The sequence below is a fragment of the Strix aluco genome, chromosome 28 (genome assembly GCF_031877795.1).
Source record: "Strix aluco isolate bStrAlu1 chromosome 28, bStrAlu1.hap1, whole genome shotgun sequence".
NCBI classification, from domain to species: Eukaryota; Metazoa; Chordata; class Aves; order Strigiformes; family Strigidae; genus Strix; species Strix aluco.
The window spans coordinates 1,338,457-1,363,688 of record NC_133958.1 but is presented as its reverse complement, the minus strand read 5'-3'; the positions used below and the strand labels follow the sequence as shown (position 1 = coordinate 1,363,688).

General features: G+C 61.0%; 2 protein-coding genes across 5 annotated transcripts; one reads left to right on the top strand and one right to left on the bottom strand.

The window, feature by feature from the left end:
* The first annotated feature begins 1,523 nt into the window (after positions 1-1,523).
* Positions 1,524-18,017, top strand: DBNL (drebrin like). Of its 3 annotated transcripts, XM_074807933.1 has the most exons (14): positions 1,524-1,644; positions 2,487-2,542; positions 5,183-5,295; positions 5,819-5,893; positions 6,368-6,514; positions 8,347-8,424; positions 8,996-9,147; positions 10,257-10,311; positions 11,129-11,203; positions 11,312-11,414; positions 12,552-12,701; positions 14,230-14,333; positions 15,716-15,818; positions 16,809-18,017. In XM_074807933.1, the coding sequence occupies exons 1-14, from the start codon at positions 1,562-1,564 to the stop codon at positions 16,946-16,948; spliced, it is 1,434 nt and encodes a 477-aa protein (XP_074664034.1). In that variant the 5' UTR covers positions 1,524-1,561; the 3' UTR covers positions 16,949-18,017. The 3 variants fall into 3 exon arrangements, with proteins under 3 accessions (XP_074664034.1, XP_074664035.1, XP_074664036.1); XM_074807934.1 differs by lacking the exons at positions 1,524-1,644; positions 2,487-2,542 and adding an exon at positions 2,563-4,476; XM_074807935.1 differs by lacking the exons at positions 1,524-1,644; positions 2,487-2,542 and adding an exon at positions 2,564-3,311.
* Positions 18,018-18,992: 975 nt separating this feature from the next.
* CAPG (capping actin protein, gelsolin like) lies at positions 18,993-24,284 on the bottom strand. Of its 2 annotated transcripts, none has more exons than XM_074807936.1 (10): positions 24,219-24,284; positions 22,956-23,008; positions 22,711-22,883; positions 22,477-22,631; positions 21,720-21,887; positions 20,959-21,108; positions 20,770-20,862; positions 20,191-20,323; positions 20,026-20,114; positions 18,993-19,933 (listed from the first exon to the last, which is right to left on the bottom strand). In XM_074807936.1, exons 2-10 carry the CDS (start codon positions 22,976-22,978, stop codon positions 19,868-19,870), a joined length of 1,050 nt encoding a protein of 349 aa, XP_074664037.1. In that variant the 5' UTR covers positions 22,979-23,008; positions 24,219-24,284; the 3' UTR covers positions 18,993-19,867. The 2 variants fall into 2 exon arrangements, with proteins under 2 accessions (XP_074664037.1, XP_074664038.1); XM_074807937.1 differs by having other exon boundaries at positions 24,189-24,254.
* Positions 24,285-25,232: the final 948 nt, after the last annotated feature.

The window sequence follows — 25,232 nt, the reverse complement described above, 5'->3', positions numbered from 1 at the left end:
GTGTGTTTTGGCCCTGGGGCAGGGTCTGGGTGGAGGGGGACGAGCTGCAAATGGCCCATTAGCACATGCTGGGGGCATCCAGCCCTGCCTGGTGGGGAGCATCTTCACACCCCCCCCCCCCCCCCCCCAGCGAGGTCAGGCACCCCCCTGGCCCCCCGTCCCCCCCCCCCCCGGGGCACCTCTTGACCCCCCAACTCCAACCCCCCGGGGATTTTTTGGCACAGCTCGGGGGACCAGCTCTCCCCATCTCGCCCCCCCCCTTCCCAAATTTACGGCGAGGTGGCATGGACGGGGGGTGGGACCCCCCCCCCGGGTGGGACCCCCCCCCCCCGGGTGGGACCCCCCCCCCCCGGGCTGCTGGAGGGGGGCATCGGCCTCGAAACCTCCGTGCGTGGGGTCCTTATCCCCCCCCCCCCGATAATTACAGCTGAGGACATCCCCCCCCCAGCAACTGCGGGGCGGGGGTGGGGGGATGGTCATCCCCACGGGGGGGATTTTTTTTAGCTCAACAGCAGAAAAAGGGCAATTTTGGTCCTGCGTGAACCCCCCTGTCGTTCCCACAGCGCCTAATTTTTGGGGTGACTCTTCGGGGGGGGGGGGGAAGGGGAAGGAGAGGGACCCTCCCATACCCAGCAGGGGAAAATCTGCAAAAATATTCCTCTTTCTGAGCCCAAAACTCAGGCGTTTCCCCCCCCAAAAAAAGCAGAATTTTGATGATTTGGGGTAAAATCGAGGCACATTTGCACCCCAAAAAGCTCCGGGTTGGGAAATGGGGGAAATCCACGGAAATCCAGATTTTCTCCACCCAGAGGCGAGGGGGGCGGGGCTGCACTGGGGGGGGGCTGCGTTAGACCCCCTGGAATTTTGGGGGGGGGGGGGCGCCCACATGGGCCGTCGGGGGGTGTTGTCTGGGTGTCTCGGGGGCGGGGCGTTGTGGTTGAGGGGCGGAGCAACGCAAGGGGGCGTGGCTTAGCGACAAGGGACGTGGTTTAGCGGCACAGAGTGGCTTAGCGACAAGGGGGTGTGGTTATCGGCAATGGGGCGTGGCTTAGAGGCAATGGGAGTGACTTGATGGCAATGGGGCGTGGCTTGGCGGCAAGGGGGCGTGACGAGGCGATAAAGGGGCGGGGCGTAGCGGCCCTGGGGCGGGGCAGGTCGTGAGGCGGCCCCGGTAGTGCGGGAGGGGCGGGCCCGGGGCGGTCGGTGAGGCGGGGAGTGGGCCCGAGGCGTGCCCGGGGCGGTCGGTGAGGCGGGGGGCGGGCCCGAGGCCGTGCCGGGGCGGTCGGTGGGGCGGTGGGTGGGCCCGGGGCGGTCCCAGGGCGGTCGGTGGGGCGGTGGGTGGGCCCGGGGCGGTCCCGGGGCGGTCGGTGAGGCGCGGGGTGGGCCCGGGGCGGTCCCGAGGCGGTCGGTGAGGCGGGGAGTGGGCCTGGGGCGGTCCCGGGGCGGTCGGTGAGGCGGGGGGCGGTCCCGGGGCGGTCGATGAGGCGGGGGGCGGTCCCGGGGCGGGCCGGGCGGCGGTGGCGGCGGCGCGGCGCGGGGCGGGCCGGGAGCGGGCGCTGCCATGGCGCTGAACCTCAGCAAGAACGGGCGGGCGCTGCAGGAGGCCTACGGGCGGGTGGTGGCAGCGGGGAGCCCCACCGACTGGTGAGGGGCGGGGGGGCGGTGGGAGGGGGGGGGGGGGATAGGCCATGGGGGTGGGGGAGGGCCTGCGAGGGAAGGTTGGGGGGTGCCGGGGGGATGGGGGGGCTGGGGGGGTATATAGGGGGGTATCGGGGGGTCTGGGGTGGGAGTCTGGGGGGTGCAGGGGGGATCTGAGGGGGTGGGGTGGGGATGGGGGGGGTGAGAAGCGAAACCGGGATGTGTGGGGGTGTCTGGGGTGGGGTTGGGGGTGTGTGGGGGGTGTATAGGGAGATTTAGGGCTGGGTGGGGGTGTGGGGTGGAAGGGATCAATCAGAGGGTGTGGGGGTGTTTGGGGGGGATGTGGGGTGTAGAGGAGGGATCAGAGGTGTGGGGGTGTCTGGAGTGGAGGTGTGGGGTGTGTAGGGGAAGTGGGGGGGGTGGGAGATGTAGAGATCAGGGCGTGGGGGTGTCTGTGGGGTATATAGGGGGGATCAGGGGTGTGGGGTGTCTGGGGGGTGGGTGTGGGGTGTATAGGAGGGGATCGGGGTGTGGGGTGGGTGTGGGGTGTCTGGGGGGATCAGGGGTGTGGGGTGGGTGTGGGGTGGGTGTGGGGTGTCTGGGGGGGATCAGGGGTGTATAGGGGGGATCAGGAAGTCTCTGGGATGGGGGGTGGGGGGCCCTATGGGGCTGTGTGTGTCGGGGGTATCAGGGGCATGTGCACACCCTGGATGGGCACCATGAGCACGGGGGAGTTTTTGGGGTGCGCTGCAGAGGGTCTGGAGGAGTTGCTGCAGGAGAGGAGATGCTGACCGGGTGTGAGGTTTGGGGCAAGCTGGATAAAACCTTCACTTCTGGCTTTATTTTAGGGCTCTGTTCACCTATGAAGGCAACAGCAATGACCTGCGAGTGGCCGGCTCCGGAGGTGAGCGTGTTAGGGACCGTCCCCCCCTCTCCTGGCGCCGCCAGCCGCGTCTGGGGCCGTTTGCAGGGCTCAGCTCACGAGGTCGGGCTGGCTTTTGTCACTCGGTGTTTCTGGTGGCATCCAGCCTCCGCCTGCAACAGCTCCAGTGGTGGGAGACGGTGCTGGCTCCCTCGCCCTCAGTAAAGGGGGATTTATTTTTTTTTTTAATCCCTGAGCCTGTTCCGGCCCCTCGGTGCTGGCGGGGGGTGGCCTCAGGGGTGGAACGGAGGGTGAGAGCACGTGCTGGGGTGTTTGGTGCAGTTTCTGAGTACGGAAAATAGAGAAGAGTCTCGGTGGCAGGTGAGAGAGGCGCATGCGTGGCTCTGCCTTCCTTATTGTTTTCCTCTTTTCCGAAGGATCCAAAGTTCAGGTCCTTGTACCTCTTTGCAGTCCTGAAGTATTTTAGATCCCAGCTGGCCGGACGCAAGATGCAGGACCACGAAGCACTTCAAAGCCGGGTTTCTCAGGCTGGTGATTCCAGCTTGCTGCTGCTAAAGTGCTTCTTCTTTCTTTGGTTCCCCATTTCATGGGACTTTTTTCTTTTTTATCTGGCTGCCGATTCCCACACAACTGCTTCTCGATGCAAAGCTAAAGCTGTTAGAAAGCAACGCATCCAGGCAGGTTTCTCCGCTCTCTCGATTTGCATCCTCCAGCGCTCGGCTGCGTTTTCTCGCCGGCTGCCTTTCTCATTTGCAAGTGTTTCTCGCAACGCACGGAGCTCGGCGGTCAGGTGAGGTGTTTCTGGGCAGCTTTGCAGGGTCCAACGAAGCCTGTGTTGTGGGTGCTTTGGTGCTGGGGCCTTTTGTTCAGCAAAAAGCTCTGCCTGAGCTGCAGACGAGGGCTGCGGGGAGCCTCGGGGAGGCTGCAGAGGATGTGACCCCCTGAGCACCGGATCTGCGCTAGAGCGGACTGTCAGTGGGGCCGAGATGTGGATTTGCTGCTTTCCAAGAGTTAGGGTTGTGTGGAAGAGAGATCTGAATTGAGGGCTGTCACAGGTGTTAGCTCCTTGCTGAGTTTTTGCTGTAAATTAAAAGTGCCCGTGTGGTTTTTATGCTGGACCCCGCTTAGTTAGGCGCAGCGTAACTGCCGCTCCCTGTTAGCGGAGCCCCGACCTCTCCGCAGAGCTCTGCTCCTCCCAGCACTTCCCTTTGTGTCCTTCCATACCCACCACCGCCAGGTTAAACATTGACCCGGCACACACGCAGTCCCGGGGCCCGCCCAGCGCCCAGCGAGGGCTCCTGTCAGCCGACTGGCTTCAGACTTCCAGCCTTAAACTTTTCTGTCAGGCTTAGAAACCACCGTGCCAAATTTAGAGCCGAAGCATAAATATTTAATAGTGGAGAAGAAAACGATCTCGGGTCCTGCTGCAGTGCAGAGCAAAACAGACTCGGCTGTGCAGTTGCTGCCGGTGTTTGATGGTGAGCAGGAGCTTGTTTTCTGCTTTTCAGGGGTCAGACAAACCAAAGTAGGAGGAATCGTGGTCTGTGGGAATTCTTTTGAAATGAGAGCGCATGTATTTGCGTTTTTCCTCCTTTTCTGGTAGTTTTTTGGCATACGCTTCTAGCGGGAGCGATGCTGCGGTTCGTGGGGCAACACAGCACTTCCCATCGCTCGCCTGTCTTGCACAGCCCCTCTGCTGAGCCCTGCACAAGCTTTTTTCCTCTGTGCAGAGGTGGGCTCTCCTCCTTCAACCCCGAGCTCGTAGCTGAGAGCTGCCCCTGCAAAGACCTGCCTGGAGGGGCCCCGTGGGTTTAAGACCAGCAAGGAAAGCGTGAGAGCAGGAGTTTCCTCCTACGGTCGGTGAGCGTGACCTTACCCTGCACCAGCCTCTCGGTTTCTTCCTACTTCCCGTTTGACGAAGCAGGGCTTGTCGCAGCCGCTGATGGACTTAGAAGGTGGGATTCTTGTACCAGCCCTGGCGTGGCCAGCAGGGACAGGGAAGGGATCTGACCCCTGTGCTCAGCACTGGTGAGGCCGCCCCTCGATGAGTGGGTTCAGTTTTGGGCCCCTCACTCCAAAAAGGCCCTTGAATGACTCGAGCGTGTCCAGAGAAGGGCAACGGAGCTGGTGCAGGGTCTGGAGCACAGGTCTGATGGGGAGCGGCTGAGGGAACTGGGGGGGTTTAGTCTGGAGAAGAGGAGGCTGAGGGGAGACCTCCTGGCCCTCTCCAACTCCCTGAAAGGAGGGTGCAGAGAGGGGGGATGAGTCTCTTGAGCCAAGGACCCAGCGGCAGGCCAAGAGGGAATGGCCTCAAGCTGCGCCAGGGCAGGGTCAGACTGGCTCTTAGGAAGGATTTCTTTGCAGAAGGGGCTGTTGGGCGTTGGAATGGGCTGCCCAGGGCAGGGGGGGAGTCCCCATCCCTGGAGGGGTTGAAGAGTCGGGTTGAGCCAGCGCTGAGGGATCTGGTGGAGTTGGGAACGGTCAGGGTGAGGTTCATGGTTGGGCTGGAGGAGCTTCAAGGGCTTTTCCAACCCAGAGGATTCTGTGAATCATTAAAAAAGAGATTTTCATCTATTTCTTAACACTCTGCAGGCTTGGCTGTTCCCACCACATGTGTGTGATCTGCTTGTCTTACACCCTCTCCTTTCTCTCCTGGGGCAGATGGTGGCCTGGAGGAGATGGTGGAGGAGCTCAACAGCGGGAAGGTGATGTATGCCTTCTGCAGGGTGAAGGATCCCAACTCCGGCCTGCCCAAATACGTCCTCGTCAACTGGGTGAGTGGGGACAGGCCTCTCTCTTTCCTAGGAGGGACCTGGTGGAGATAAACCCCTGTTTCTCCCATCAATCCTCTCTTGAACCGTAGTTGCCAAACACTCGGCAGCCAGCACGTTGAATCCCCTCCCTCAAGCTGCAGTACCGAGGACGTTCCGTGCCCACTGCTGTGGGTGCGTAGTCCAAACCCCACGGGCTCAGGCAAACGGAGGTTGGGAGGATTCTTGCATCTCCTTGGCCACGTAGCTTGCTCGGCTGGCGGCAGCACTGCTGATCAGTGGCTCTGAACCCATCTAGGGTGGGTTGGATGAAGTCCTTGAGGATCAGCAGGAGCCTGAGCCCTCGTGGTGTGGCCGTGGTCCCCGGGCAGGCGGCTCCCCATGTCCCTCTGAGCAGTGCTTGCTGCAGAGCTGACTCTTCTTCCACGCAGTAACCCCTGGTGAAGCCCCGGTCAAGGTGCTGCTGCCATAAAACCAGCCTGGGATGGGTCTTTGATAAGCAGGTGCCTGTGGTTTCTCTTTGCAGACTGGTGAAGGCGTGAACGACGTGAGAAAAGGAGCCTGCGCCAACCACGTCAGCACTGTAGCAAACTTCCTAAAGGTCTGGTCCTCTTTTAGTTGTGTCCTCCCCGGATTGGGGGGGCTCTGGGTTAGGGTACCCACATCCTGCGTGGCTCACGCTGCTCTTTGGGGTGGCACAGAGGCGCCTGTTTGCAGGCAGGACTGTGGGCAGGAGAGGTTGGGCAGCGCTGCCCCGGCGCTCAATACTCCCTGCGCTGTAGGATAGCCCGGGCGTGCGTTTCAGAGGCTGATTAGCAACACAAACCTCTTGCAGTCAAAAATAGCTCTGGAGACTGCAGAGGAGGTGAAACAAGCCTCCTTCTCCCCCAGGGAACGTTTGCTTTCCCAGCGTTGTGTTATCTTAGAGTGGCCACTCACCTCTTTTCCTCACCTGAGCCCTTTCCTTCCCTCGGGAGCTCTGGGAGCACAGATAGGACCTATCAGAGCAGCGTGGCGGGTTTAGTGGCTTCTAGAGCTGCCGTCTCACTCCTGTGCTGGCTTTCTCCCCGCTCAGGGGGCTCATGTCACCATCAACGCTCGTGCGGAGGAGGACGTGGAGCCTGAACTCATCATGGAGAAGGTTGCCAAGGCCTCTGGGGCCAACTACAACTTCCACAAGGAGAGCAGCAAGTTCCAGGACGCGGGCCCTCAAGCTCCCGTGGTGAGTTGACTCCATTGGGGTTTTCTGGTCCCTCTGGGCTCGCAGCTGGGCAGGGGCAGAGTCTGGGACCGCTGTCACCCTGTGGTGAAAGGGGTTCCCCGTGTTTTGACCGATGATTTTTCCCAGGGCTGGTTCCTCTCTCACATTGCAGAGTGAATCGGGGCACGAGCAGGTGGTGGCAGAGTTGAGATGTCCTTGCAGCAAACAGAAAGCCTGAGCTCTCCTCTCCTTAGCCCCAACCATTTTATTAAGAAGTAGCGATTCCCCCCCAGTTCTATTCAGGTTTTTAGAGACACAAAAGCTCCAGCTTTTCAAATCTGCAGATTATCTGTGGGGTCTGGGGCTTCTGCAAGAGCAGCCGAGGGACTGGGAACAAGATGTGTTGATGCAGCAGCGTTTTGACCTGCTTGCAAACAAAAACTGAGCTTCCCCCACTGCTGCGAAGTGTTGAGGCCGGAGCTCTCAGCAACTTCCTTTCTGTCTGCATGGAAATGTTCTGTAGGAAGGTTTTTTTAACACCGCCCCCCCCCAGCAATGAGGTTTCTCAGCTGTACAAAGAAACAGCTCAGCTGCATGTGCTCTCTGACTGAATCACTTGACTCTGCTCTGAGATGGGGGTCAAAAGCAAACCTGAGCTGTGCAAGGCCCTTGCTCTCCCCCTGGCCCTGCTTTGGTGTGGCAGTGCCACGTCCCCATGTGCCCTGGTCACTTCTTTGCTGCTGCTCCAGCATGGGCTCTGCAGGGCTTTAGCGACTCGATCTTTGCTTGAGGCAAGAGCAAAACCATATTGAAAGTCCCCAGTTTTGGCAACGCACATCGCTGGGCTGCAGCCAGCCCTTCTTTAAAGTCTGGGGCAAAGCATCGGGTTATAGTAACTTCTAAAAAGTCACAGACTGTGCTGAACATGGGACCATGCTGGTTTTGCTCTTATATTCTATCACAAAGTGTCTATTTTTTCTTCTTCATGCTAAATGAAGCCAGCAGTGTGCCCAGGTGGCCAAGAAGGCCAATGGCATCCTGGCTTGTACCAGCCCTGGCGTGGCCAGCAGGGACAGGGAAGGGATCTGACCCCTGTGCTCGGCACTGGTGAGGCCGCCCCTCGATGAGTGGGTTCAGTTTTGGGCCCCTCACTCCAAAAAGGCCCTTGAATGACTCGAGCGTGTCCAGAGAAGGGCAACGGAGCTGGTGCAGGGTCTGGAGCACAGGTGTGATGGGGAGCGGCTGAGGGAACTGGGGGGGTTTAGTGTGGAGAAGAGGAGGCTGAGGGGAGACCTCCTGGCCCTCTGCAACTCCCTGAAAGGAGGGTGCAGAGAGGGGGGATGAGTCTCTTGAGCCAAGGACCCAGCGGCAGGCCAAGAGGGAATGGCCTCAAGCTGCACCAGGGCAGGGTCAGACTGGCTCTTAGGAAGGATTTCTTTGCAGAAGGGGCTGTTGGGCGTTGGAATGGGCTGCCCAGGGCAGGGGGGGGAGTCCCCATCCCTGGAGGGGTTGAAGAGTCGGGTTGAGCCAGCGCTGAGGGATCTGGTGGAGTTGGGAACGGTCAGGGGGAGGTTCATGGTGGGGCTGGAGGAGCTTCAAGGGCTTTTCCAACCCAGATGGTTCTGGGATTCTGTAAATATCTTCTGTTGACCCTTTCAACCCAGCCTGCTGGCCCTTGGCCACGTGGGGCTGGGTGCCCTCTGCCAGGGGAAGGCAAAGAGGGTCCGGCCAGTCCTGTAGCAGCAGGAGAAAGCTGTCAGAAAGCCACGAGGACACATTTCTGCAGAGAAATCCAAAAATTGTGATTGCTCAATGACTACTGCTCACACGTGCCACCTTCTGCCTCCCCCCAGGGCTCTGTCTACCAGAAGACGAATGCAATGTCTGAAATCAAGAGAGTCAATAAAGATAATTTCTGGGCCAAAGCTGAGGTGAGTGCGGCCGCTTCTCTTCTGCAGCCAGGCACGAGGAGGATGAGGCATTTGGATGTAGCTGGAGATTTCTCTCCGTCTGCCTCCTCCCTCTCCAACCTGGGCTCTCCTGCCCGGAGTCAGGGATCCAGACCTCAAGCAGCGTGGAGCTGGGCTGGCTGCAGGGTGCGAGGAGAGGAGGAAATTGGTCTTGAAGAGGAAGATGCTTTTTATGTCATCTTAATTCGGCTCAGGGCTGCTGGGGCAGGCGCAGGGGCAGAGGGCCGGGCTCCGGGGGGCTGTCAAACACCATTTGGGTGAGGGGGCGGGTTTGTGACCTTTGTGAAGGCAGCTCTCGGGCAGCACAAGTCTGCTCTCTATTTCCTTCCCACTCAGGTTGCTTTACACCGGGGTTTTACCGTGGTTTAGCAATAGCGCGTGAAACTTCAGGCTGCGGAAGCGTCACGGGCGCCGTGAGCCCTGGGAGCTGCCAGGAGACCTGCCGTGCCGCACAGCGCGGCGTGCGGAGAGCTGGGGGGTTTCTCAGAGCTGGCAGGATTAAACCCACGACTTGTTGCACGTCTCCCATTAGAAAGATGAAGAAAACCGCCGGCTGGAGGAGAAGAGGAGAGCGGAGGAGGAGCGGCAGCGGCTAGAGAGGGAGCGTCGGGAGCGGGAGCTGCAGGAAGCGGCCGGACGAGAACAGAGATATAAAGCGAGATCCAACGAAATCGAAGCCCAGAAGTGAGTCCCTGCCACGGGCAAGTGTTTGTAACGATGCCCAGAGCCCGTCCCGCTCTCCGGGATCTCGGCTTTGCTCTCGGTGGTGCCATGTGTCCTTGTCATCACCTCTTCCGAGCTGCTGTCCCCGCTCCAGCCCCTGCGCTGCCAGCGGAGGGTTGTTCCTCGGGGAGCAGCGGATCGTGTCCGTGTGTTCCCTGCTGCTGCCATCGCTGCAATTCCAGGAAACCTCCTTGAAGGCAGCAAATGTGGAGGGGATCTGCCTCGGCTTGTGCTGGGGCAGGCTCAGCCCGGCCGCCCCCATGACACGCTGCCCTCGGGCACCACGATCTGTGGGACCGATGCTCCTGATAGCCCCCTGCTCCTGCCAGCGAGCGAGTGAGCTGGGTTTGCCTTCGCTCACCTTCCCGGAGCAGTGGTGGAGGTTTGGCCCAGCTGATCTGGGCTCCTCCGCCTGCGTGTCCCCCCCCCAGCAAGCCCCTGGGTTGGAGAGAGCATCTTCTCCCTGGCTTGGCTGCTTGTCCACCATCATCCGTGGGTCTCCCTGCCTGTGGATCCCGCCCCAGCACCAAGCACCTTGCAGGATGCTTCTGAAACAAGTCGCTGAACCCTGTGGCCACCATTCCTGGGGTGCTGCAGGTCCAGACTGGCTGGTGGAGGGCTCTGAGCCCTGCAGAGAGGAGGCGGTGTGTGCAGTGACCTGCATTGTGCTGATTTCCTTCCTCTCCGAGCCTGGCGTGACCCCTGTTAGGTGGTGGAACTCGCTTCTGCCTGCAGCAGTGGGCACTGCCTTCCTGTTTCGAGCGCAGATGGGGAAGTCTGCCCGGCGCCTCTGTGCCGGATGCTCTTGTCCATCCCCTAAAGGAAGAGGTTTCCCCAGTTTGGTCCTATTTGAAGCAGCTCCTGGTGCTCTGCCCCTCTCTCCTTGCTCCCTGCACAGCTCCTGGGGGTGGCCTGTGGCTCCTCATCTGACCCCAGAGGTGAGAGGGCATGTCCTTCCTCTGGTCTTCCTCATGTAGCTGCAGTAGGGTGAGGTCCTAGAGCAGCCCTGTGCAGAGCAAACCACTTGTCCTACCTGTTCTTTAATCCCGATTTGTCATTTGTCACTACAGAAGACTCCAGCAGCAGCAGGAGGCAGAGAACAGGGACAAGGAGCAGCAGCAATGGGTGAGCTTCAGCAGCGTCCCCTGTGGCGAGGTTTCGTCACGCATCCCCCGTGACGGACAGGACAGGGTGCCGTGGTGCAGAGCAGGCTGCGGGCAGAGGCAGGAGGGTGATGGAGGAGCACCCCAGGCATCCCCGGGCATCCCTGGGGTGGCAGGTGGGGGACGTGGAAAGACCCACGGACACGCTCTGGCAGTAGAGGTGCCACGGGCTGGTCCTCCACATCTCTTGCTCCATCCTCGATTTTTGTTGGATATCACTTTATATCTCTTTATAGTCTCTTTAATGAAGTAACAAGTGCCAGGACAAGAGGGAATGGCCTCAAGCTGCGCCAGGGCAGGGTCAGACTGGCTCTTAGGAAGGATTTCTTTGCAGAAGGGGCTGTTGGGCGTTGGAATGGGCTGCCCAGGGCAGGGGGGGAGTCCCCATCCCTGGAGGGGTTGAAGAGTCGGGTTGAGCCAGCGCTGAGGGATCTGGTGGAGTTGGGAACGGTCAGGGTGAGGTTCATGGTGGGGCTGGAGGAGCTTCAAGGGCTTTTCCAACCCAGATGGTTCTGGGATTCTTCTCACTGGCTGCACGCTCCCGATGGCCGGTCCAGCACAGCCCCTGGGGAAAGCAGAGTTTAACTCTTTCCAGGGCAGAGCCTGGGGACACTGGAGGAAACCAAAACCTTATCCTCAGCCCAGCAAACCTCCGTCTCCCTCCCAGATCCAGGGAGTTTCCTCCCCATTCACCCTCCATCACCGTGTTCCCATTTCGCTGGTCCTGGGGGCTGGATGGGGAAGGAGGGGGCTGTAGCAGACACTCTCTTGTGCTGCAGAAGGAGCAAGCGGAGGAGTACGAGGCCAGGCAGCGGAAGGGCTTCAAGAGGAGCGAATCGGTGGAGAAAGCCCAGGTACGCTGCCGGGAGCCCGAGCGCTTCGCTGTTGGGGCTGCGCTGGGTCGGCTCCCCACCTCCTGCTGCTCCCTGGCTCAAGGCCGTGGTGCCTCTTCTCCTTCTCAGGAGGCCGCGTCGCTGATAGCGCAGAGGGCGGTGAACCCCCGCGACATCTTCAAGCAGAGGGAGAAGTCGGCGCCGGCGGACGCGGTGACGCCTTCGCAGCCAGGTACGGCGCGGGGCGCGGCGCTCGCCGTGGGTCAGGCAGCTTAAATTTCATTTTAAAAACTAAATATATTAATGCGAGAAAGGGACCACTGTCACAATCTATCCTGACTGCTATAAATTCCACCCCATTTTTGTCACTGGCTGAACCGAACCAGAGTGTGTCCCTTTAGAAGAGACTGATCTGATCTGTCAGAAACCAGGAAGCTGTGAAAACCAAAGCTGAAACCAGCTGAGGAAGTCGCTGAGAACACGTGATATCCCTGGGTGAATTGTCTCCTCCTCAGTCAGCTCAACCTCCTTGAAAGTACCTTGAATTAATTTGAAATAAGCACTTTTATTTTGTGAAATGAGCCCAAATGTGCTTTCTTGGATAGGCAAGCCATCGGGGCGGGGACACACACACACACACACAGGGGGACAGGATGAAATTCCAGGGTGTGAAAAAGTCTTTCTTGCTGTTTAAAAATAGGGGGGAGGCTGATTTCTGAGGGTGAGAAATCCCTCAGGATTTCCCTCATTTGTGTTCGTATTTGATGTTTTTTCAATGGAGGAAAGGAAAACAAATGCGCTGGCACCGATAAAACCCACGGGCTAAGGATGGGCTGGCAAGTCCTGGTGCTTATTCACTGCTGTGCCGTGGGGCTTGCCTCCACGCTCTGCTTTTGTTTGTGTTCAGAGGCAGAGATGGGGGAGATAACAGCAAAGAGTTACCTCCTGCCAAAGGGAAGTACTGGGGTTTGAATCGTACCCCTCCCAGTTGCTGCTCAGAATGTCTGTGAAACTCAGGATGCTCCAAAAATCACCGTGGAGAGCCCCGAGAGCAGGGCCTGGGTGGGGGTGTCCTCCAGCTACTCTTCCTCCTGAAAATTCAGTTTTGTCTTTTTTTTTTTTTTTTTTTTTCATGGCTGCAGCGACTGCTGTAACCAGCAGACAAACTTGTTTTCCCCAACCAGGATTAAAGCTGGAAAATCCTGCTCAGGAGGATAAGGAGCAGTGGGGCTCCTAAGGCGAAAAGCACCCGACAACACCCTTCGGTGACTAACTCCTGGGATTCCTGGGGAGTCACCGGGCTGTCGCCGTGCGGCTGGGTGTCTCGATGCCTGCCTGGCTCCTGCAGCACGTTTAATTCCTTTTCTAGGCAAACTTCGCAGCCCTTTCCTGCAGAAGGAGGTGAACTCTGTGCCGAGTCCTGCCTCTCCTGTCTCTCCTGCCCGGGATGCTCCCCCAGCCTCCTTCGCCCCCTCCTCTGCTTGGGGGACGCCTCCAGCCTCTCCGGTACCCGCAGCAGGTGCGTGGCTTTGCTTCCTCGCCCAACCAAAGCTTTTTACCTCGCCTTTCCAAACAAGATCCTCAAAAATGGGCACGTTGAGGCCAAGCTCTGAGTTTCTGTTTTGTTTTCCCGTGCCTCGGCAGAGCGTGAGCGGATCTTTAGGCCAGAAACCTACAGGCTTTGTCTGCAGCCGGAGGGGATGGCAAGGGCTGAGTGCGGTGCTGAGGCTGGGGAAGGAGGAGAGTTATTGCTGCCTGGTGCAAAGGTCCCTTCCTTCCCTTCTCAGGCTTAGCAGGAGGTTCAGCAGCCGTGGGGATGAGGCCATCTCCTGGCTGGAAGGCTGAAACTCAGCTACAGGCACCCCTAGAGCCCCTCTCCAGACCTCCTGCTGCACTCAGACCTTTCCAAAATGCCTTTGAGACCCAGCAAAGAAGACATTCTACCCCCACGCAGTGGTTTCCCTCTGGGCAGCAGCCAGCTCTAGCAGTTAGACGGGGCATTTTCACCGTCCCAGTAAAGCCCAGAGAGGGTCTGTGTGTGTTGTCAGTGCAGCGATGCGAGGGCTGGCAGTGCCCGTCCGCCCAGGCCTCGCTGCCCTCGTCGTGGGCAAGTCAGGGAGGGGCAGCCGGGCCACAAAGAGCTTTTTCTGCTTGTGGTGAGATGCCCCGGCCCCTTTGGAGTGGTTTGGGTGGGAAGAGCAAGTCTGGAGGAGGGCTGGTTGTATCCGGAAGGTTTCCCCAGGTGCTGTGGGTGGCACAGAGGTGTTGCCTTGTCCTTGAAGGGCTGTGTGGTGTCACCAAGCTGCTCCCTGCCCCGGCCCGAGGCTGCGCTGGAGCTTTGCTTCAGGAAGGTGGGAGCTGGGAAACAACCTCCAAGCTGCCATTTCTTTGTTTCCCAAATAAGTCCAAATTTACCTGGTTAAAAAACAAACCCTTTGAGTGATTGGGTTCAGCAATCAGCCAGAAACAGATTTGCTTTGATGGAGCAAAACCAGCGGTTGTTTCAGAGCAGCTTGTTACACTTTTGCCCTGTCCACCCCAGTGACTGGGGGTCAGGAGGGCCGAGGTGGGGGCCAGGAGGGCCGAGGTGGGGGCCAGGAGGGCCGAGGTGGGGGCCAGGAGGGCCGAGCTGGGGGCCAGGAGGGTCAAGGTAGGCGCCAGGAGGGCCGAGCTGAGGGCCAGGAGGGCCGAGCTCCGGTGGCCCCAGGCTGCAGTCACCACTAGATGCTGCTCTTGGCCAGAGTCTCTGCGCCAACCCTTCCCCACTCACCACCAGATGCAGCTCGGAAGCTTATTCCTTTCCCCGTCGGAGATCCTGGATCTCTCCCTTGTCCTTTTTATCGCTCCCTAAACCCCTGCTCGCCCCGTGCCTGGGTCTGTGTTGCAGGACCCATCCCCTCTTGCAGGACAGGAGACCCGGGGGATGTTCAGCTCGTAGCAGAAGTTTGGTGACACTTCAGCCTTGGAGCAGGAGTTGCATGAATGAGGGGACAGGGAGAGATTTTGGTGATGGATATCGTGAAGATAATCTTGTGTTTCTTTTGCAGGACGAGACTCTGGGTACAATTCTGTCCCGGCTTCCCACGGGGAAGAGGCAAATCTGTACGAAGAGCCACCGGACCCCTCGGCCATCTATGAAGAACCCCCTCAGGTTGGTGCAGGGGGGAGGATAGAGGGTCCCAGAGGGGCACCCGAGAGCTGGCCGGGATCCTCGTGCAAGAGCGCGGCTTTGTCTCATCTTTTAGGATGAGTCTGGAACCCTTTTACGAGCGTCTCTGAGTACAAACACTGTGGTGCTCAGAGCGTGGCTGCCTGGGCTAAAATCAGGAGGAAAGTGAGAAACCCCCGAGCTCGGGCCGCATCCACCCGGCGAGGGGCTGCTGCTGCGTCCCTCCCCAGCGCTGACGGCGGGAGGGGCTGGTGCTGAGCCCCCGTCACCCGTCCCGCACCCCGGGGTGCCCAGCGGGTGTCCCTGCCCATCCCTGGAGCCCCGCGGGGGAGCACGGGGAGACCCTTTCACCAGCCTCTTCGCCAAAGCGTTTTCTCCTCCTTCTTCTGCTTCTTTGCACGTCCAAACCCAGCGAAGCTGACAAAGCCCAGCTATTCTCGGCGTGCTCCCTCAGATTCTCCAGCGTCTAATAGCGGGGTTGTGTCACGCCGCAGTGTTGCCCTTGGAGATGTGGTGGCCGTTTGGTTTCCTCTCCTCTATTCATCTGTCTTGTCCCCCCCCCCCCAGCTCACAAAACCTTAAGTATTTCAAACATACTTAATTTTCTGCTTCTCAAATTTGTCTGGAAGTACCCGGTTGGTTCAAAAGGAGTGGGAGATGGGCTGAGCCACTGCCTCAGCCTTTCTCTATGAAAGAAAAGTAAAAAGCAGCCAGCTCAGCTCTCAAAATAGCAATTAGAGAAATACTTGGAAAACTGGAGTTGGAGCTTGTCCAGCTTCAACAGGCCTCGACGTGGGGGTGATGAACCGCTGTCTGCAGCGGAGATCCTGAGGGAATGGCTTCCAGAAGTTGTCTGCTGCTGGTCTCTGGTGTTTGTGGTCGTGGTGCTGGCTGCTGGGCTGGAGGCACGGCAGGATCGGTGCCGGTTTGTGAGTCCAACCGGGGCTCTGGCCGCCTTCGCTCCGCGGTGCGAGGCTGGTTCATACGCTCATCTCCTTTATCTCCTGGCAGACACACGTGGCGCGACCTTCCCAGAGCTTTTATTCCGGGGGGAGCATCTGGGACCTGCTGCCCACAGTTCTCTGAGGCTTGGCGGGCGGCTGAGCTAAACCTCTGGGTGTTGCCCGGTGTCATAGTCCCCCTTCCCACTGGTTTCTCCTGCAGTTCCTGGGGTGCAACACCCCCCGATCCACCCGGGAAACCGAGCGGGGCTGCGAGAAGCAGAGCGGGGCGATGTGCACCCCGTGTGTTGGGGTGCTGAGACCCCGGGCCGCAGACCCTCGCTGTGGCTAACGAAGCACGAGCTGCCTGTCGCAGCATCGTTTGTGCTGGTAACAACTTTTCTGCCTCTTTTCTTCCTGAAGGATCAAGTTGATGCCAAATATGACTACGCGGTCGAGTACCAGCAGCCACCGGACCTGACGGGGAAGGGGCTGTGTGCCCGGGCGCTCTACGACTACCAGGCTGGTAAGAGCTGCAGAACTCTGGGGTTCCCTCTGAACCGGGCAGGGTTTGCTGGGCCCAGTCTGGCCCCAGAGAGCTGGACTGGAGGCATCATCACCCCTGTCATGGTTTAAACCTGGCCGACAGCCAAACACCACCCAGCCGCTCGCTCGCCCTCCCCTGCCTGGAGGATGGGGGTAAAAATTGGAGGGATCAACACGTAGGTTGAGATAAAAACAGTTTAATAATTGAAATAGAATAAAACAATAATAGGAAGTACAAAGGGGTAAGGCACAAAGCTCGTCAGTCGGCGGACTGATACGCAGCCCGTTCCCGGAGAGTGATCCCGAAGTACCACCATCCTGCAGGCGCAATCCTGGAAGCGAGAGAGACCCCCCCTCCTTCCCGACTGCCCTTCCTTTATATCCGGAACGTGATTTACACCACACGGAACATTCCACGGGCTAATTTGGGGCTGGAGTTCTGGCCGTGCCCCCTCCCGGCTTCTCATACGCCTCGTACAGGCAGGGCATGGGGAGCTGGAGGGTCCTTGATCTCTCAGCAACAACTCCAGCCATCCGTGTGTTATCAGCATTCTCATTCCAAATCCCACGTGAATCCAAACCACAGCACTATTCTGGCTATTAAGAAGAAAAATTAACTCTATCCCAGCCAAACCCGGGACAACCCCTCACGCCGGGCAGGCCCACAGCAGGGTGCTAAATAAAGTGTCTCCCACCCAGATTGGAGCTGAAAAAGCAAGTGAAGGAAGCCGTTAGCTTCTCTTTTTCCCTTAATACCTGTTTCTTGCTCTCCTCCCTGTCCTCCCTCCCCTGTCTTCCCAGGGGCTGATTGTGTCACAAGCTCCTTTCTTTAAGCAAAGGGGTGGCCATGGGAGGGGGTTAAAACCAACCCGACCCCCCCCCCCCCACCTGCCTCAGCCGTAGGCTGAGGCAGGCGGGGGGGGGGGTCGGGTTGGTTTTAACCCCCTCCCTCGCTCTTGTTTTGTTCCAGCTGATGACACTGAGATCTCATTCGATCCGGAGAACATCATCACCAACATCGAGATGATCGATGAAGGCTGGTGGCGTGGCTACGGGCCCGATGGCCACTTCGGCATGTTCCCGGCTAATTACGTGGAACTGATAGAGTAAGGGGGGCTGGTGGGGGCCACAGGGACCAGAGCCGCTCCGTCCCTCCGGGAGCACTTGGCTCCAGCCTGATTCTTCCAAACGATGTGTGGCTTTTAGTTCTTTTTTTTTTTTTTTTTTTTCTCCAAGTGAAGTGCCATTGCCCTGCTCCCTCAGCAGCAGGGCTGACCCAGGCGCTGCTCTCCTCCGCCCTCTCCCGTCCCCCGTAGCTGGCCCTCGGTCGGGGTGAAGGGTCCGATCCCATCCTGAGCCCCTGGAGTGCTGATCCTCCCCCTCCTCCCTCTGGTTTGGGGTGTGAATTCTCTTTCAGGGCTGAAGGAGGGGACAACAAACCCCTTACTGGGCATTTTCAGGGAACAAGTTGCCTCTCCCCCCACGCTCCCTCCGACCCCGTGGCCTCAGAACCAGTGTGGCCACCATGGAGAAACCCCTTTTCCCCATTTCGGCTCGCTGACAAAGCTCACCGGGTTGATTTTAGCATCTCACCGGGGTCTAACGTCACCTGGAGAGCCGAAACCTGGCTCCTCAGCATTGCCACCCCCCCCCTCCCCGAGCATCCCAGAGCTCACCACCCACCGGGGCTGCCATGAGTGTCCCTGTGTTTTCCTCCCGGCTGTCCCCACGGGAAGGCTTTTCTCTTCCTTCCCTCTCCCTAAACCATGCTTCGGGGGTTGGAATCATGTGTGAGCAAGCTCCCCTGCGGAGGAGATCCAACGGGGCCAAAGTGGGTGGTTTGGTTGGGTTTTTTTTTAGCAAAACTTGTGAGCGTGGGATCCCTCCCCTCCTCCATCAACCCCAAATTCACTGTGAACAAGGAAGAGCCCAGCCCAGCTGCCACCTTCCCCCACCCTTGTTGAGTTTTTTTCCCTCGGTGTTGCTTTAGAAGTAGCAGGAGGACAGGGTTTGGGGGGGCCGGGGGGTCCCGGCTCACCCACCCCTCCCGTGGGCACTGGGGGATGCGGTGGCTCTGAGCGTGTCCCCCCGGGGTCCTGTGGGCTCCTTCCCCACCGCTCGCTCCTCCCGTGCTGCCCCCGTCCCTCCCAGCAACAATAAAAGGGCTTTTCTTTGGTGATGGATGCAGCAGGATCCGGCCGTGTGGTCCCGGGCAGAAATTGGGGTGAAATTCTGGTGGTTTGGGGTGGGGCAGAGCTCACGCGTTCCTAATGTCAGCACTAACGAGAAATCTTTTAATAAGGCCGAGCGGCGCGTGGGACTCGCATGGTTTCACAACGGATCATCGTGACCAGGCTTGTGCTCCAGAGAGGGGAGCGAAGGCAGGGATAATTGGATAAGTAATTAGCCCCAGCGCTAATTATTTGAGTCCAATGAGGGAGGGAGGTTTGGTGAGAAAAGCAGCTGGAGGCAGCGGCTGGCAGAAAGGAGCAGGCAGGGATGGGGGTCCCGGGGTCTGGATGGCCCTGGGGGTGTAGAGGGGCTTTAGGGGTGTTTTTGGGGTCACTGTGGGTTTGGGGACACTGAGGACATTGGGGTGCAGGGACCCCCGATAGCAGGGGCGTGGGGACATCAGGGACATGTGGACATGGAGGCTGCAGGGACACTGGGACGAGGGGACCCTGGGGATGCAGGGACACGGGATTTGGAGACAGGAGGGACCTGGGGACGTGGGTGATTTGGGGACACCGGGGATGTGGGGCCACTGGGGACCCAGGGCTGGCAGCCACAGGGTGCCACAGGCCATCTCCCGCCTTTCCCAACCGTGTCAGGGTCAGATGTTCACGCAAGGACAAGGAATCCCCGGTCACCTTGGCACCCATGGGTGCTGCCAGCCCCTGGGGACATCGTCCGGCCATGGGCATCACCCCATGGGGCAGAGACCTGGCGCACTCGTGGCACAGGTGGCCCCACAGGATGCTGTGTGAGGTGGCACCATGCCGGGGGGGCTGGGGACATCTTCCTGCCACTGCCACGGCCCCCGTGCTGCCACAGCCCTGCCCTGTCTGCGTCCCCTCCTGTCCCCAGCCCTGCCCACGTCCCCCCTCCCCGTCCCCAGGGCTGCCACCGCACCCAGAGCAGCGAGACACGGGGCTTGGCACCGTCCCTTTATTCACCAGGGCCTGGGCACGGGATGGGGGGGACGCGTGGGCACGGGGGTGGTGATGGCATGAGCAGGAGGGTGGTGACAGCGTGGAGGTGGCAGAGGCGCAGCAGCAGGGAGGGTGGGGAGGTGGCACTGGCACGCAGTGATTGTGGGCATGGCACGGGCTTGGGGGTGGCACCGGGGTGGGAAGGACGTGGGCAGGGGGTGGGCAAAGGCAGGGAGGTGGCGTGGGGATGGGGACGGCACTGGTGTGGGGACACAGAATCCCAGAACCATCGGGGTTGGAAAAGCCCTTGAAGCTCCTCCAGCCCCACCATGAACCTCACCCTGACCGTTCCCAACTCCACCAGATCCCTCAGCGCTGGGTCAACCCGACTCTTCAACCCCTCCAGGGATGGGGACTCCCCCCCTGCCCTGGGCAGCCCATTCCAACGCCCAACAGCCCCTTCTGCAAAGAAATCCTTCCTAAGAGCCAGTCTGACCCTGCCCTGGCGCAGCTTGAGGCCATTCCCTCTTGGCCTGGCGCTCGTTCCTTGGCTCAAGAGACTCATCCCCCCTCTCTGCACCCTCCTTTCAGGGAGTTGCAGAGGGCCAGGAGGTCTCCCCTCAGCCTCCTCTTCTCCACACTAAACCCCCCCAGTTCCCTCAGCCGCTCCCTGTAAGGGATGGGGATGACATGGGCATGGTGGGGTCCAAGGCACAGGGGTGACACAGGGATGGGGATGAGGTGGGCACGGGGGTGGCACAGGGTGGGGGTGACACAGGCTCGGGGACAGCTGAGCAGGGCGCAGGAGTCGGCAGGGAGCTGGCAGAGCTGGCACAAGCCCGGTGATGCCCTGGGCCAGGCGCTGGCACCCGCTCCCTCACTTCCAGCTGGCGAAGAACTGCTTGAAGAGGGGCGTCTCGCGGCCCTGGGGCAGGATTTCCACCTGCCGGGACAAGGACAGGGAGGGGACGGGGACCGGGACAGGGTGACGTCACCCACGGCAGCCCCCAGGCACCCCTCGCTGCCTGCACCCACCTGTGTCTGGGGCGAGTGGCCCATGCGGGCGATGACTTCCTCGGCCACTTTCAGGGCTGCCTGGCGCTCCTGCTCGTTGGCCTTGCGCCCTGCGAACGGGGACGTCAGAGCCGCGCTGGTGGTGGCCCCTGTCCCCGTGTTCCCCCCGTCCCTGTCCCCAGGCACCTTTCCAGACGTAGACCTTCCCGCCAGCGCCGTTGTCCAGCACGAAGCAGTCGTCGGGGCAGAGCAGGCTCTGGCTGAAGGGGCTGCTCGTGGCCACCTGGCTCAGGTCCATGCGCCCCGTCGCGTCCGACACCTGCCCATGGACGGGACATCACTGCAGGGCCACCCTGGGGTCCCTTGGCCATGCCCAGCTCCATGTGGCTTTCCTAAGGCCACCACAGTGTCCCCTGGCCATGTCCAGCCCCATATTCCTCTGAGGGCCACCATAGTGTCCCCAGCCATGCCCACCTCCATGTGGCTTTCCTAGGGCCACCATAGTGTCCCCTGGCCATGCCCACCTCCATGTGGCTTTCCTAGGGCCACCACAGTGTCCCCAGCCATGCCCAGCCCCATATTCCTCTGAGGGCCACCATAGCGTCCCCTGGCCATGCTCAGCTCCATGTGGCTTTCCTAGGGCCACCACGGTGTCCCCATGCCCAACCCTGGAACCACCCTGGTGTCCCCCAGCCATGCCCAGCCCCGTGACCACCATGGTGACATCAGCCCTGGGGCCACTGTGGTGTCCTGAGGTGTCCTTGCCTTGTAGAGCACGGCTGCCCCCGCGTTCCTCTGATCGGCCATGACATCCTCCTCGGGGCTGCCCTCCTGCAAGGGGGGCTTGGGGCCCAGCACCTGCCGGGTGAAGAGAGAGGGGGTGTCACAGAGCCACCCCCAGGGACACTCGGGTCCCCCTCTCCTCCCCGAGAGGACATCAGGGCCCCGCCACACCTGGAGCATCTCAGGTGGCTCCTCGCCATCCACCACAATCTCCAGGCCAGCCTTGCCGCCCCGCTCGCCGTCCCGGATGGCTGCGGCCAGTTCCTGTGCCCTGTTGCGCTCCAGCACGTTGCACCTGGCCCCACACCAGACGAAGAGGGTCTGGGGACAGGGAGAGGGACAGCGGTGACAGAAGCCACCCCATGGCGGCCACCAACTCACGTCACCCAGGCTGCGGATGAAGCAGTCGCTGGGGTTGAAGCTGGCCCAGGGAGATGCCCCAACGGGCAAAGGGACACCCCAACAGATGGACAGACAGACACCCAGATGGGCAAATGCTGCCCCAATGGACAGACAGACCCGCAGAAGGACAGACAGACACCTCTATGGACAGGGGGATCCCCCAACTGATTGATGAACACCCCAAGAGACAGACACACAGGACAGACAGACACGCCTATGGATGGACAGCTGACCAAGTGGATGGACACTGGAAGGACAGACAGACAACCCAGCAGACTGATGCTCAGAAGGACAGACAGACATCCCAGCAGACAGACACCCCAACAGATGGACACCCAGAAGGACAAACAGCCCGTACGGATGGACAGATGCCCCGATGAAGAGGGACACCCCGATGAGCTGATGGCCCCCCCAGAGGACAGATGGACACCCCAAAGGACACGTTGGGCCTCGCCCCACACCAGGCGAGAAGGCTCTGGGGGACAGGGAGAGGGACAGTGGGGACAGGGCCACCCAGCGCCCCCGCCCACCTGGCCCAGGTCGAGGATGAAGCAGTCGCCGGTGTTGAAGCTGGCCCAGCTCGGCTCCCGCTCGCTCGCCCGGATGTTCTTCTTGCCCTTCACCTGGTAGAGTTTGCGCACGGGGCCGGTGCCGGCTCCGGGGTGGGTGGACTTGAACGCCGAGTCCACGCCACCCTCCTGCCGGCACAGGGGTGCTGAGCGCTCGGTGGGGTGCCCAGCACCCACTGGGGATGCTGAGCACCCACCAGGGAGGCCAAGCACTCAGCAGAGATACTGAGCACCTGGAGGAGATGCTGAGAACGTGGTAGAGGTGTTGGGCACCCAGCAAGGGTGGTCAGCACCCATCTGGGATGCTCAGCACCCATCGAGGATGCTGAGCACCCACCAGGGAAGCTGAGCACCCATCAAGGATGCTGAGCACCCATCAGGGAGGCTGAACACTCACCAGGGAAGCTGAGCACCCATCAAGGATGCTGAGCACCCATCAGGGAGGCTGAGCACCCACCAGGGAAGCTGAGCACCCATCGAGGATGCTGAGCACCCATCAGGGAGGCTGAGCACCCACCAGGGAAGCTGAGCACCCATTGAGGATGCTGAGCACCCACCAGGGAGTCTGAGCACCTACTGGAGATGCCCAGCACCCAGAGGGGGTCCCACATACTCAGTGGGGAATAAGTGGGGTGCTGAGAGCTCAGTGGTGACGCTGAGCACCCATCTGGGACGCTGAGTGCCGGGGGCACCCATCCAGGCTGCCCAGCACCCGTACCTGGTAGGTGACGCCGCGGGGGAAATACTCCATGAAGATGTCGGACTCGTTGCCCTGCACCTCGCGGTGGGTGACGGGGCGCTCGCCCAGCAGCGCGTTCAGCTGGGTGGCCAGGAGGGCGCAGGCGCCCTGCTCATCCCGCGAGGAATCCCGGCCTGCGGCGGCAGCCAGCGCTGACCCCCCAGTCCCACCACCACCCCCCCAAACCCCCCACACCCCCTCTTCGGGGCTCACCCATCCAGAGGTGGAGGTGGGCTCGCTCCTCCGGCCCGTTGTGCAGCACCAGGTAAGCGTCCCCCGAGAAGAAGACGCCCCACGTCGCCTTGGGGACCTCCACCGGCCGCAGCTTCTCCACCCGCCAGATGTGCAGCCCCGGGAGGGCGGCGGTGGGGCCGAAGGGGGAACCGCTGTGGGGTGAGGGGCAGCGTGAGCTGGGGGGTGAGGGGTGGGGGGGAGGTGGGGGGGGGTGGGGGTGGTACCTTTTGGGGAGAGCGGTGTACATGGCGTTGGGGAGGCGGTGACGGGGGTGGAGCTGTGGATGGAGGGACACCATGAGATGGACGGAACAAGGGTGGAGAGCTGGGAGGTCAGGGACACCCCGACAGGGAGAGGGGTGCCCTGTGGACACCCAGAAGGACAGATGGACACCCCAATGGACAGATGGACACCCAGAAGGACAGATGGACACCCCGACAGGGAGATGGATGCCCCAATGGACAGATGGACACCCAGAAGGACAGACAGACATCCAGAAGGACAGACAGACACCCCAACAGGAAAATGGACACCTCAATGGACAGACGGACACCCAGAAGGACAGATGGACATCCAGATGGACAGACGGACACCCCGACAGGAAGATGGACACCTCAATGGACAGACGGACACCCAGAAGGACAGATGGACATCCAGATGGACAGACAGACACCCCGACAGGAAGATGGACACCTCAATGGACAGATGGACACCCAGAAGGACAGACAGACACCCCGACGGACAGACAGACACCCCGACAGGAAGATGGACACCTCAATGGACAGACGGACACGCAGAAGGACAGATGGACATCCAGAAGCACAGACAGACATCCAGAAGGACAGACAGATGCCCCGACAGGAAAATGGACACCTCAGTGGACAGACGGACACCCAGAAGGACAGATGGACACCTCAATGGACAGATGGACACCCAGACGGACAAACAGACACCCCGACAGGAAGATGGACACCTCAATGGACAGACAGACACCCCTACATACAGAAGGACACCCCACGGATAGGTGGACACCCCCACGGACGGACGGACACCCCAATAAACGGCCACCCAGGCAGACAGACAGACATCCCAACGGACAGGCACCCCCATGGCCAGATGCACCCCGACGTCCAGCTGGACACTCGGAAGGACAGATGGACACCCCCGCAGACAGACAGGCACCCCGATGCATATAGGTAGACACCTGGAAGGACAGACGGACGCCGCGGCAGACAGACAGACAGACAGACACCCCCGTGGGTGGGAAGCCCCCAGGACAGACAGATGCCCACCCCCACAGGCACATAGTCCCATGACGGACAGATGGACACCTCGAAGGACACGCGGATGGACAGACACCCTGACAGACAGCCCCCCCCACGCCCCCCCCCCCCCCCCCCCCCCCCCCCCGCTGGACAGACAGACGGACAGACGGACAGACAGACACCCTGACGGACAGACGGAGACCCCGAGGAACAGACAGACACCCTGACAGCCCCTCGCTCGGCCGCGGCAGGACAGACGGACGGACGCCCCAACCGCCGTGAGACACCCGGAAGGCGGCGGCAGTGACTCAGGGGCAGGAAAGGGTGGGGACATGGGGGGGGGGGGGGGCCTGGCCTCACGTGCGCCCCCCGCCGGGGGAGCACATGGCCTGGAGTGGGGCCCCTTACACTAGGGAGGGGGATGGGGGCACCGAGCCCTGGGACCCCCACCCCGCTGGGACCCCCCCACTGCTGGGACCCCCCACCCTGCTGGGACCCCCCCACTGCTGGGACCCCCCCACTGCTGGGACCCCCCACCCTGCTGGGACCCCCCCACTGCTGGGACCCCCCCACTGCTGGGACCCCCCACCCTGCTGGGACCCCCCCACTGCTGGGACCCCCACCCTGCTGGGACCCCCACCCTCCTGGACACCCCCCCGCTGGGACCCCCACCTTGCTGGGACCCCTCCCCCCACTTCTGGATCCCTCCCACCCTCCTGGGCCCCCCCCCCCTGCTGGGACCCCAACCCCACTGCTATCCCCACCCTCCTGGGCCCCCCCCCCCCCACTGGAACACCCCCTACCCCACCCTGTTGGGACCCCCCCACCCTGATGAGACCCTGCCCCATCCTGTTGGGACCCCCCACCCTGCTGGGACCCAGTGTCACCCAGAGGCCCAAGTGCCACCCATGAGCCACCCCCCGCGCCGGGGTGGGGGTCACAGACCTCTGCCCTGTCAGGGGCTGGGACGGGGCTGGGGGGGGCTGTACTGGGAAGGGGAGGGGTGTCTGTACTGGGTTTGGGGGACTGTACTGGGAGAGCTGTACTGGTGGGGCTGAACTGGAAGCGGTATACTGGGAGCTGTAGTGGTGGGGTCATACTGGGAGGGGGTTTTACTGGGAGGGGGCTATACTGGGTGGGGGATTGTACTGGGTAGTCTGTACAGGCGGCTGCACTGGGGGGGGGTATACTGGGAGCTGTACTGGTGGGGCTGCACTGGGGGGGGTTTGTACTGGA

Bases quoted from the DNA above. Each gene is read 5' to 3' on its own strand.
- CAPG (XM_074807936.1), bottom strand. From the start codon at position 22,978: ATGTACACCGCTCTCCCCAAAAG. The intron at 22,884-22,955 runs GTACCACCCCCA...CTCACCCCACAG, and splicing joins TACACCGCTCTCCCCAAAAG to CGGTTCCCCCTTCGGCCCCA. The intron at 21,888-22,476 runs GTACGGGTGCTG...CTGTGCCGGCAG, and splicing joins CCCGCGGCGTCACCTACCAG to GAGGGTGGCGTGGACTCGGC.
- DBNL (XM_074807933.1), top strand. From the start codon at position 1,562: ATGGCGCTGAACCTCAGCAAGAACGGGCGGGCGCTGCAGGAGGCCTAC. The intron at 12,702-14,229 runs GTGCGTGGCTTT...TTTCTTTTGCAG, and splicing joins CTCTCCGGTACCCGCAGCAG to GACGAGACTCTGGGTACAAT. The intron at 15,819-16,808 runs GTAAGAGCTGCA...GTTTTGTTCCAG, and splicing joins GCTCTACGACTACCAGGCTG to CTGATGACACTGAGATCTCA.